The 12,078-nt window shown below is 37.3% G+C and overlaps 1 protein-coding gene across 2 annotated transcripts in view; it reads left to right on the top strand.

The window, feature by feature from the left end:
• Positions 1-8,659: 8,659 nt before the first annotated feature.
• Positions 8,660-12,078, top strand: part of EML1 (echinoderm microtubule associated protein like 1) — a 51,274-nt gene continuing 47,855 nt past the window's right edge. The window contains exons 1-2 of one of the 2 annotated variants that reach the window (XM_009998014.1): positions 8,681-8,837; positions 11,657-11,719. In XM_009998014.1, the coding sequence (XP_009996316.1) occupies positions 8,681-8,837; positions 11,657-11,719 (220 nt within the window). Of the gene's footprint in view, positions 8,838-11,656; positions 11,720-12,078 lie in introns of both variants that reach the window. The other variant, XM_009998015.1, reaches the window with a different exon arrangement.

Below are 12,078 nucleotides of genomic sequence, written 5' to 3'. Positions count from 1 at the left end.
CTGATCTGAAGATTAACTGTCAACAGAGAAAAAAAAGGTACATTATGATGAAAGGCAGTACTGAAAAAGACAGATTTTAAAAGAAGACTTAAAGTAGTTTTCTAAATTTGAAATAATTTTTTCCTTTAAATATTTAGATCATGATTTGTCTTTGTGACAACCTGTAATGAAGCCTAATGTTATACTGCATTAATTTCAGAAACTAAAATATTCATGATGTACAGAGTTCTGAAAAAAGTCAGACCACTGCTGGAAGTGAAACTATTAGCTGAGAACAAGTAACCAGGGTTTGGAAAAGTAATAAATCTGCTTTTTAGATCAGTAACCCCTTCTGCAGGTGCAGGAGGAATGTTTTGTTCTCTTTGTATTATGTTGCTTACTTTGAGTCTACAGAAAACAACTTAAAAACCTGTTAAGCCTTTAAGAAATGTAAATGCAGAATATTTGGGGTTTGGTTATATATTACAAATAGATGCTATTTATTAGATGCTGCAATTTTCCAATTTCTAATTCTCAAAGAATGCTCATGAAATACGACAAAACAGAAACTATTTGTAATAGATAACTCTGGATTTCTTGCTATAGTCTCCATTTTAGTAAATCTTTAATTTCTAAAATTGAAAAAGTGTTTTATTTCTTACGTATTTCTGAAGTTTAGGGGTGTGTAATACAGGCACATCCTCAACACATCCTATTAAAATCTCCAAGATGATAACATGGTAAAACACAGCCCAGCTCTTCTGTCCTGAGATACTTCAATTAGTTACCCCACAGGTTTCTTCTTTACAAGTTCTTGTTAGAGTGTACTTTCAACTTCTTAACTAGGTAGATCCCAAGATGTCACTGCTCTCAAGCTGTTATCCTTGAGTTAATATCTTGCTACAGAAGGTCATGTTTATTCTCCTGGCTTTTCTTCACAATGTTTTGAGTTTTTTTTTTTAATGGCACAGAGTGATCTCAGCATACTGTGGAGGAATGATAATTTGTTAAAATGTTTTGTATTGATTTCTGTGCTCAACAGAGCCAGCATGGTAACTCTGAACTATAAAGCATTTACATTGAAAGATCTCTTCTGGGGAAAATTTCTGTAATGTATTGATGTGTCAAAATTTTCTTCCATCTTCGACTTAAGCACTATTGGGGAAGATAATTTTTAACTGGTTGATTTCTAAGTAGAAGCTCATCTACCATCTGCTGGGGAAAAAAAATCAGTAAGCTGCTGGTTATAGCTTAACAGCTACAGGCTGGTCAAGGGCACATGCTTATAATTTTGCTGCAGTGATTGCTGACTAATTACCCACGAGGAACTTCCTGAGAATTTTCTGTTAAGATCATTTTCTTCTCTCCCATTTTGTTAATGAATACAGCACACCCAGCTGTGTGTGAAGCTCTGAGTGCTGATTGCTATTGTGGATTTATCCTTTCAAATTCTGCTTCTAATTTTAGGAAGTTAAATTCCTCATATTTAAGTTTCTAGTGGTAAAACTGTAAAAGGACAAGTTATTCCTCCACGAATGTTGGGAAATACACTATTATGATTTTATAAATGCAGAACTACAATAGCTAACTCTGTTAGAGAAGGGAGAATACTGTTCACAAAAATAACCATCTGTATCCATATATAGTAGATGAACAAATATTTCAATTACTCTTTTTTTTCACTAATATGGTTTAGAAGTGTTCTCACAAGATGATACATTACTGTTCCTGGGGTCTCTTTTAGACCATCTGTCTCTGGGGTTGCCAGTGTAGTCCAGAGTACAGCATGAGGCAAATGAGTTGTCTTCTTCCCACTTCCTCCTACACATACATACCTTGTGAGGACATGGAAAAACTAATCTGGTCTGTTCAGATTACTTGCTGTGAGATGTACCTGATTGTACCAAACTAGGGCATCTCCTTGCAATGCTAATCACTCTTATCTAAAGTACATGCATTAGAATAGAGATTGAACTAAAAAGTTGTGCTACCTGTTCTGAGACTTTATGCATGCATACATATATAAGCTTATATGTGGGCATGGTATTGTTCCTGTAGCTACTGAGTTTAAAGATTCTTGGTCCTTACAGTCAAGGTTGTCCACCTAAAAGAGTATATATGGTGCCTGCTCTTTACCCCTATTATATGTACTGCTGTAACAAAACACAGTGAGAGGATTTGACATTATAAAGGCATTCAGCTGGCAACCAGTTTTGTTTCTGAAACTTCTTGTAAAGCAACATGATTTTACAGTTTTATCTGTAGTTAAAGTTTTCTGTCCGTTTTTTTCCCTAACCACAGAAAATAACCAGATTAAATAGGATAACAATGTTCTGGGCTTTAATTCCACTTGCTTCTCACAGTGGAAAGCTCTAATCTGGTGAAATCAGGGTCTAGCAGCCCAGTCCAGTATGTACCAGACTTTATGATAAGCTGTTGCCCATATGTGTTGTCATTGTCCCCAGGAGACAAGCATGGAAAGCTGCTTCTATGTTTCAGGTACTTACAATGTTTTGCTCTAGAAAAGCATGTGGAAGAGAGATACTTAGTCTAGGCAATGCTGTCCACACTAATCTTTCAAACAAAGGAGGGTGGCATGGTATTGTCAACGGAAAATAACCTGCTGTTTTATTTTTCCGTTGTTCTCTTGCAAAAAAACTGGTCTGCAAAAAACTGCTGACATTATGCCACAGAAATTGCTGTAGGAGAATAGTTGTTACTTTCCAGATCTTATATCTAAGCCTGGCAACAGTGTGGTGGTTGCATTCCCCTGTTTATGTGCCACAGCCATTGCTTGTGTTCATTTTGAGAGATTTTTTCATTTTAAACCTTGGATGGTTGTGTCTCTTCCTAATTCTCCTTTTTATCTCTACTGTCTGCATCTATAGATAGACTGTATCTATCAAATAGGTTGTCTGGCTAACTTCTGTGCCCCAGACTCAAAGATGCATGAAATGAAACAGAAAGGGGGGACAAGATTTTTAAGAATTAGGAGATGCCTGCCACGGTTTTAAGCTAAACAGATGGCATTGAGAGAGGTGAAGCAGAGAGGTCATTTGAAAGTTGGTGTCAGTGTGACTCCTAGGGAGCTTGAAGAAAATGGTGTAAGCAACTCAATTACTCACATGAAATCTCAGTGATGATGTAGCCAGGAGAAGGGGAGGTTTTCAAGTGTGTACTGAGTGACATGTGCCACATCTGACAGTTTTGTAGAGTTAGTGGAGTCTGAGAAACATGGACCTTTATGGGTAAAAAATGTTTCTGGAAGTATTGCGTCTTCACTGTTCTTACCTACTTGCTAGTATGCTGGGTCAAATTCAGTCTGTAGTTCTTTCTACCTAAATTCAGCTGTGGGACTGTGCTTTTCTGTTTGCTTAGTTTTTAATAAATGCTATTCTTAACTTTCCTTTGGTGTCATGGACTTCCTCATCAGGTACTATATTCCACCATACTGGGGGTGGACAATTCCTTTCTGTCCATGTGCATATTTCATAAGGCTTTAGTAGCAGTCCTGAAGTTTGTAGCAATTTCCAAGGAGTGTAGATATTTGCAGCAATGAATTTCAGAAGTGCTGAGTGTGGTACACTTACCTGTATCTCTCAGTGATGGGCAGTTTTCCTACTAGTTAAGCTCAGTTCAGGCATGTTTGGAGTGCTTTTTATCCTCATTCTAGAAAAGCATCTCTGTGTGCAGCTGGGGCTGCCTTCTCACTGCCATCCTTTGCTGTGTTTTCCATTACATGGGTTATCTTCACTTTTTACTGGAGACCATTGCTGGAATTTGCTATCCCCAGAAGGCTTAGATTTTCTTTTCTGATATCCTGCGGTGTCTCAATTCAGGGACAACTCTGGCAGTGTCTTTAGATCCTGCTTTTAAAGTGTATTATAATAGTGTCTAGCAACCAGTCCCCCATTATGCTAGGTACTTTACAAACATACAATGCACAGAATATACCCTGAAAAGTTTTGGAAATACTCTGTGTGCAATTTGATCTAGTTAATTGGTGCTCCACAGAGCCTATGTAGATTGAATAGACTCAGATTTGTCAGCCAGTCTTTTGAAAATCAGTACTTAATATTTCCACTACTTAATCAGCTGGCATGGTCAGAACTGGACAAGACAGTCTCAGAATTAATGTCTGCATAAGGTGAAGGTGGAATATGTTTAATTAAGTAGTTCTTCTGGGAGGAAAATGCCAAGTCTATTTTAATTGTAATTATGTCCTATACCATTAATGTTTAGATTTAGAATTTCCAGCAGGTAAAATCTATAGAAAATAAGTATGCTTCCTTCGAACTAATAGTGCAAGTATGTAACTTTGCTTTAGCCTACATACAGTGAAATAATATTGAAATAATTCTTGTAAACAGCCTACATCTCTGTTGTTGGCTTTGCTTGAGATGTTTCTTCACATTTGGCTAAGTTCAAGTAATAAATTGCTGAAAAACTGGAAGACACTCTGGAAGCAGATTAATTATCTCACTTAGTATTGTCTTTTAGTTTGCCACAAGAAGAAATCTTTCCAATCTATGAGATCATGGATTAGCTAGTTGGAAAATCTAAAGAGATGCATGAAGAACATTTCCCCTTTTTTTGCTGCCTTCTCTTTGAAACCGCAGGATCTCAACAAAGCATAATGACTTCCCCCCCGCCCAAGCTTTACCACTAATATCAGGTATCTGAATTGATACCTTCTCATTTTATTTAATTTTGAACATTGTAGGTGGCATATATCTCATAACATCTCATGTTACATGTTTGAGACAGTAATTTTGCTTTACATTATAATGCATACAAAGAAATAAACACTTATAGAAAGTGATTCACTTCAGATTTCTAAAAAGATGGCATAAATTTCATTTTAAAAATCCTTTTTCTTCCCATTGATGAAAAAGAAGAAATTATTAATTCCAAAGTATTATCACTGCTACCCTTGTAGGTGATAGGAAGTCTTCTCTGTCCATGGACAAAAGTGGTGGCAGTGACTGATAAGTAGGTCTAATGCTTCAAATTAGATTGTTTGGATTTGTAGTGTCCTTCATATGCTTTTTAGGAGGGTGAAAAACGTGAATTTTATAACAGCTAGATTGCAAAGAGTTCATCAAATTTAAGTATATTGATGCTGTTAAACAATTGTTAATGTTATTGAGTTTACTGTCACAAAAAGTGGCATGTATTGACATAATGGTATTCTTATTATATTGTAAAGCTGTGCAGTAACAGTTGTGTATTATAACTGTCAGTTTCTGTGGATTTATTTTAAAACCACATTTTATATTTCTTTGGATTCACCTGAAGTGTTTTGAGGATCTTTACATCATTACTGTAGAGCACTTTTCTCTCAGTTACTGTAACTGTACCACCAGATCACACTTGTCACCCAGCTGCTCTGTGAGTCCACACATGAGTGGACCCTGTGAGGGGAAATGTAGCCTCAGGCTGGACCACCCTAAGGCAGAGCAGTCAGTGGCCTCTTCTGTACCCCTGTGCTCCCATCAGCATGAATTCCTTGAGGATATGCTTCATCCATGAGAAAACATGGAACTAGGTGCTATAAAATGTATAGCCACTTTACATTTAATACTGGCCTGGGGAGCAATAATAATAAAGTGTCTCTACTTGGAGTCTAAGTTGCATTGCAAATGTATGCTAAAAATTCCTTGCAAATGTTCTTTGCTGTGAGGATGAGCTGTGTATGGCAGGGGCAGATCACAAGTTAGTCTAACAATGTAGCTTTTGCTCTTGGGGACATCTGTTGTGAGTTTCTTGTTGTTGGTTGGTTTTTATCATTAGTTATTTTGTTTTCTGATACTATACCACTTTGCTAATTTGTCTGTGCTGAAGTTGCAACTTTATTGCTCAACATACTCGTATGTAATGATCTCAACAGCAAGAACATTCCATCTTCTACTTGCATAACAAACAGGTTATGCTTATTTTATAATTGAACTTTGCATTCCTCAGAAAACATAGTTTTATTACGTTCTGCATCTCCTTTCTAGCTTTCTCATATATGCCTGCAAATGGCAGGCAAAGTGTGCCTAGTCTCGAATAAGTCTTGTCTTTAGTTGCAATCTTACTTTGAGTTGTTACAAATGTTATTCTTTTCTTCATCTTTGGAGAGAACTGCGACCAGCGAGGTAACCACCATAAAAAAGCCAGTTGTAGGTTGCAGGAAGGATGAGGGCTACACTGCCAACGACCAGGAAGAATGGGGATGGGGGGGGGCACAAACACATTGTGTCCAGAGAAAGGGTTTGCGGGTGCCTGTTGGTCAGCAAGGATGCAAGGGGGCGAGTCACAGCGGCTGTTGGGAGGAGGAAGAAGAGGGAGAGATGTACATCTTAATAGTTATCAGTGGGAGTGATTTCTTAAGGGACGACCAATAAACCACTACCACTGACTTCCTACTCAAAGATTTATGTTTAGGCAAAATGACTGTGGCTACTCCCTTAAAAATTAGTGAAATTGATACTTTAATGAGGATGTTTTCTAATATAACAAGGGCTAGCACCAACTGATTTCTCCCTGGGTTTTCTTCTCTGCCCTGAATTTCAGATTTAGCTATTTCTTGTTGACTGAATTCAGAAGCCAACTATGCTGTGCCATATTGAGTTTGCCAGAATGGCCGAAGTTTGAATTTGGCTTGTATTGGTTAAATCAATCCTTTGATTTAGTTGCCTATTGTCCACTATGCTAATCCATGTTATTTCCAGCTGAGTTAAAGTGTAAAGTCATTAGAGCAGTGTGGGCCTTTTGTTTGTACAAGGAGAGGTTAAATTCTGCAGGCAGCTCATACTGCTGTCAGCATGGCTGCTAATCTGAGTTTGGGGATTAATTACCTGTAACAGCTGCAGGACAGAGTCCTGTGCTGAGCAAAAGTATGATGAGGCCAAAGCTTGGAAAGCTTTGTCATAGGCAAAGTTTTCTCAGGGTTTTTCAGGAACTTGAGTTCTGGTTTAGTTTTTTCAGAATTGGGTAACTTACATTACCACTGTTTTCAGCCTAATAATATCCTAATGTTGATTTTTTAAAATATGCTCTGAAAACCCTGTAGCAGAATTAACAAGCTATTTGAACTACATTAGCTTGTAGCTATTTATGGACTATCAATATTGCTACAGTCTCTGTTTCTGAATTGTTTCTAATTCAGCTTTTGGTAACCGCAGGTTGCTCTTGGGGGTGCAAGCAGTAGGGAAGCCAAAAACAAGCTTAAAAACAGATTTCAAAACCTGTTTTTATTGGGTTGGTTTGGAGATGAATAGATAAATGTTTAAAAAAAAAAACACAACAATTTTCCCCCAGACTTTTCTGATTAGAAGTTTCTGTGTCTTAACATTTTTTGGATATGCTCTTCAAGTTACACGGAAGCTGCTGTTTTCCCATTTGAAATGCTTTGTTTTAAAATTGACCACTAGTTATTATTGAGCACAAGCCATTTAACTTTAGTTTTATGCCCTTGTACAAAAGAAGTGGAAAACTCTGGTTTGGAATGGAGGAGAATTAAGTACACAAGAAATGAAAACAAATACCAGCTTTTCCACTGGCTTTAACAGAACAAATATGTGCTGTGAACTCCCGTTAGGAATGAGGGAGAAGTCAGTTATGCTTGTAGATAGTGGAATAAATATCCATTTTTGCTAAAGTACAATTTACTAAGTCTTCAAGTGAAAGCTATAATCCAATCATCTCTTGACTAACATTACTCAATATGGTCTACGAAGTTAATACTCAACATTTTTAAGATTTCAAATCCACCTAGTTAAATAAAACCTTGTAATTCTTCTTTAAAACTGCAAAATATTTTTTCCATAATAGGTACTGCCTTTGACATCTTTGACATAGCCTTTGTCTTCCTTTCTTCTTCTTTTTTCTTAACTTAATATTGTAAGAAAGCACAGTGTTTCTATGTGATAGGAACCGGAGTGCAACAAAAGTGCTCATTTAGGAAAAATATTACTAGTTTTGGGTAGAAAGAATGTGTAGTCCTCCTCAGGGAGTTGCAGGCTTTAAGCTTCTGTGGATTATTTCCAAATAATAGGTGAATTGTATGCAAAGTAATGAACCTTTTAAGAATTTGCAGGCTACTGAGTAATTCTGAATGTATTTAATGTTCCTATTTCAGTCAAAGGGAATGTTCTCATGAAACTGATGATGTAAATTAGGAGTTAGCAGATGGGATTAATATCTGTTTTTCAGTCTATATAGAGCAACTTGAAGAAGTGTAAGCCTATCTGTTGCTTGTTTATGTCTCATGTATACATTCTGTCTCATATATGAGACAGAAAGATCTGGAAAAGTGTGGATCACATCACAAAGTATAGCCCTCTACATGGATGCCTGCCAGTGCCAGAATGTTGTGTTGAGCAGCACAGTGAAGGGTGGTGGAAGATGACTCCATTTCAAACATTTAAATAATTCTTCGTGGGCCCCAATTAACACTAAGTAGCCCTGAAACTGTCGTCATGATCATATCTTACTTAGCCACTCAGCTTTATTTATTTATTTATGTATTTATTTATTTTTCATCTCTTGCTTTTGGTCACTGAACTTTCTTTCTCAAGATGTCACCAGATCTGAGAAAACCCTTGGTTTTACCTGCACGCAGTTATGTAAGGCATTCCTTGATGGTTATACACTGATGCTCATGCATCTTCTGCTGCTCTTTTACTTAGATGACAGTGCCTCTGCTGCAAGCAGTATGGAGGTAACGGATCGCATTGCCTCTCTGGAGCAACGTGTCCAGATGCAGGAAGATGACATCCAGCTGCTTAAATCTGCCCTTGCTGATGTGGTTCGACGCTTGAATATTACAGAGGAACAGCAGGCCATGCAGAACAAGAAGGGACCTACCAAAGGTTTGTATTTCAGATATATGCTAAATACGTAGTGCAATCCAATGGAGCGTTTTATATATATTTAAAATAGATTATCAACAAGTCAAACTTAAAAAATAAATAAATATTGAAATTTAATCTGTTAAAGAGAGCATGTAAAAATCCAAGTGGTTAAATGTGTGAGCCTTCTAGATTTCCTGTGAACCAGCAAAGTATTTCCATGTTCTTACTGCTTAATGCACTCCCTACATTTATTAATGACTACTGCTTCCTGACTTTGGTCAAGATTAGTTTATAAACTCTTTGAGGAACATAGCATCCTCTGCGGGTGAAACTCCTAAGAGTTTTTTGATTTAAAACGTTGATTAGATTTAAGTAAAATGTAGTTTAATGTAATTAAAAATGTCTTATGTGTCTTTGGATGGTGCTGGCATAGCCAAAGAGCTCTGAGCTAGCGCAGAGGTGACATGACTGTGGAGATGGTGCAACACCAGCTGCTAAGCTAAGGACAGGTAGAGCTGCTGTTGGTGCCTGACCCCGTTCCAGCACAGCAGACTCGGAGCCAGAGAGGTGGCAGGTGTTGCCACTCAGCAACACACTGTGCTGCACCCACGTGCTGCAGCGTGTTCACTCTTGGCTGCTGCTCTGCACGAATGGGTTTATCTGTGCATAAATCAGAAGAGCTGGAGTTGAACATGCAGTACTTTGCAGTAATAAAGGTTTATAAGAACCCAGCTTGTGTGACTTACTGTAGTCTGTGAGGCTGCAAAAGCAAAAAGCATGAGGTAGTTCTGGGTAGTCTTAAGAGTGGTGACAAGCTAGATGTGGACAGAGAGCATGGCTGAATTCACAGGTTCTCTGTTGTCTAAATAAAGACATTTTTTACTTGGGTCCTGATTTGTATTCATATAAGTTAAAAACTTAACTTACATTGGAAATATTATATGTAATTATCTATTCATTATTTTTTCATCTGGAAATCAGGACTTCCTTTTATCTCAGTGTATTTGTGACTTTGCTACAGATACTTACTTCTAGACATTGATTTAACAGGATAGGTAAGGAACTACTTAATTACCTGAACTGAGGTGTCTTATTTGTTATAATATTTTGTGTCTGGAGATGAGGAAAGGAGAAACAGAATTATAGAGCCAGTTTAGTTGATCATGTAGCATGCTAGCTGCTGGATAGAATATGCAGTAGATGTCTGTGGTCTTATATTCCTGTTCTCTCTCATTTCTGTTTTGTGCTCCTCAATTTGTTTCTGTCTCATTGAGGGGGAAAAAAAAAAAAAAAAATTGAAACAAATTTAAAATATCAGATAAGTTAAATGTTCCTAAAGATAGCCTCCACTGTGATAAAATATTCCACCAAATCTGGTTGTACAAGGGATTAAGAGGCTTTATGTTGCCTGTAAAATAGATATCATCTGATGCGTGGGGGAAGCAAAGTCTAGTAATTATTACTGAGTTATAACCAAATCAGTTCTACATGCCTGCTGGCTTTACTTAGCAAAATACAGACCAGATTTTCATGGACTCTGTGAGCAGAGTTGGATTCTATAACTGGAGATGCTTTCTTAGTTGTGGCAGATAGTTAATGCCATAGTTCAATGTACATTGAGGAAGAGCTGCTCTAAGCCTGATCTTTCTGCTTTCTGTGGCTGTGTTTTTTGTTGTTTGTTTTCAAATGTGTGTATGGCATGGGTACTTCTCAATGTGTGTATGAAATGACAGTGTAGGGCAAATTGCTCATGCATTACAAATTACTGAATTGAGTCCTGAAATTTGCCAACTAAATCCAACTAATTTCTGTAAATAATTGCTACTGTAATGATTTCTGTAAAGAGTTCTTATTTTTATATATATATCAATTGTATCATTAGTGTATATTCTTTAACATAAAACAGAATCTGAAATATCCTGGTCATTTGTATCTTCCAGCAGTTTTTTCAAATACAATGCATTTTATGTGTTGGCCCATTTTTCTGATAGTAGGCAGAGCTACTTTATAATGGATTGCATGCAGACTAAGTTGAATTTCAGTATTGGAAAAGGATGATGGCGGCTCCTGATGGAAACTGTGAGGAGAGGGGTTTTGCTTAGACATGGGCAAGACTGGGGCGGTGGCTTCTCATGTTTTGCCACATGGGCTGCACAGGACTCACTCAATCCATTGCACAGGACTCAATCCATTCTCTTTCCAGTGACTGTTTAGTAGCTAATTCCACCTTCTGAATTGTAAAAAGTGGAATTTGATGGCACAAAGTGTCACAAAAATCTAATCCATGCAAACTTGGATTTTAAGCATATTATATTCTGATTTTTTTATTTGATCTGTAGATGAAGCTGATTAGGATTAAAAGCAAGTGTGTTACGAGGAGGAAGTTGGTGCCTTCAGAACACAGGGTCCCTGTGCACTGTTTTACGTCTAGAACAAGAAGCTTCATGGGACAGAAGACATTTTCTGAGTACTTCAGATGTAAAATTGGTTTAATGTTTTCAAGTTTTAGGCTTTCAAACTTGTATTGGAAAAAAGCTTAAGCTTGTTTTTGGCCTTCATGTGTGTTGTTCTAGACTTGATGTTGGCAGCCTAAAAGCAGCTTACATCAGGGAGAGTGAGCTGCTTGTCATGTCCATTTGTGGAGCTCCGCCAGTAATGTGTTTTGGGGTTTTGTTTGGGTTTGTTGTTGGCTTTTTTTTTTCCTCCCTTCCTTATTTAATTCAACTACTTGGTGGAGTTCAGTGTGGCTTCCTGCCTTTGTTTTACTTGTGTTTGTTGTTGTTTCCTTTTACAATTATTGGTTTGTTTGTAAACTTAACAGCCCTATTAATCCATAGATCAGAGTATGATTAAAAAAGCTGCTGCCGAGGCTGATAAACATGTCAGTCCTGCTACCACAGGTAAGACCCTGAAGCAACAGAACTTCCAACATAAATGTTACTGACACAGCAGTAATATGAATGTGTTTGAGTTACTGACTTCTAACAGCAATGACATTTGGGGTTGTTTGAATGTTATATTGGTTAAAACGGGTGTGAAATAGCTGTTGTAAATAAAACTAAATAGTTCCAGAGTAAACAGTGGACTAATTGAATAATATTTAGGTTTTTTCTGTGTTAAGAGCATCATGGTATTACTTTCTGCACTAGCTGTCGATGGGACTACGTCTTTAAATCTACGGGTCCAGAAGTGTGTATTCTGGATTGGCATTGGATTTGAAGCAAAACCTCTGTTAAAGGTTTCAAGGTTTATTCCTGCT

The sequence above is a fragment of the Chaetura pelagica genome, unplaced genomic scaffold, assembly GCF_000747805.2.
Source record: "Chaetura pelagica isolate M959 unplaced genomic scaffold, ChaPel_1.0 scaffold354, whole genome shotgun sequence".
NCBI classification, from domain to species: domain Eukaryota; kingdom Metazoa; phylum Chordata; class Aves; order Apodiformes; family Apodidae; genus Chaetura; species Chaetura pelagica.
The sequence above is the reverse complement of the archived record's forward strand: the minus strand, read 5'-3'. Positions and strand labels throughout refer to the sequence as shown.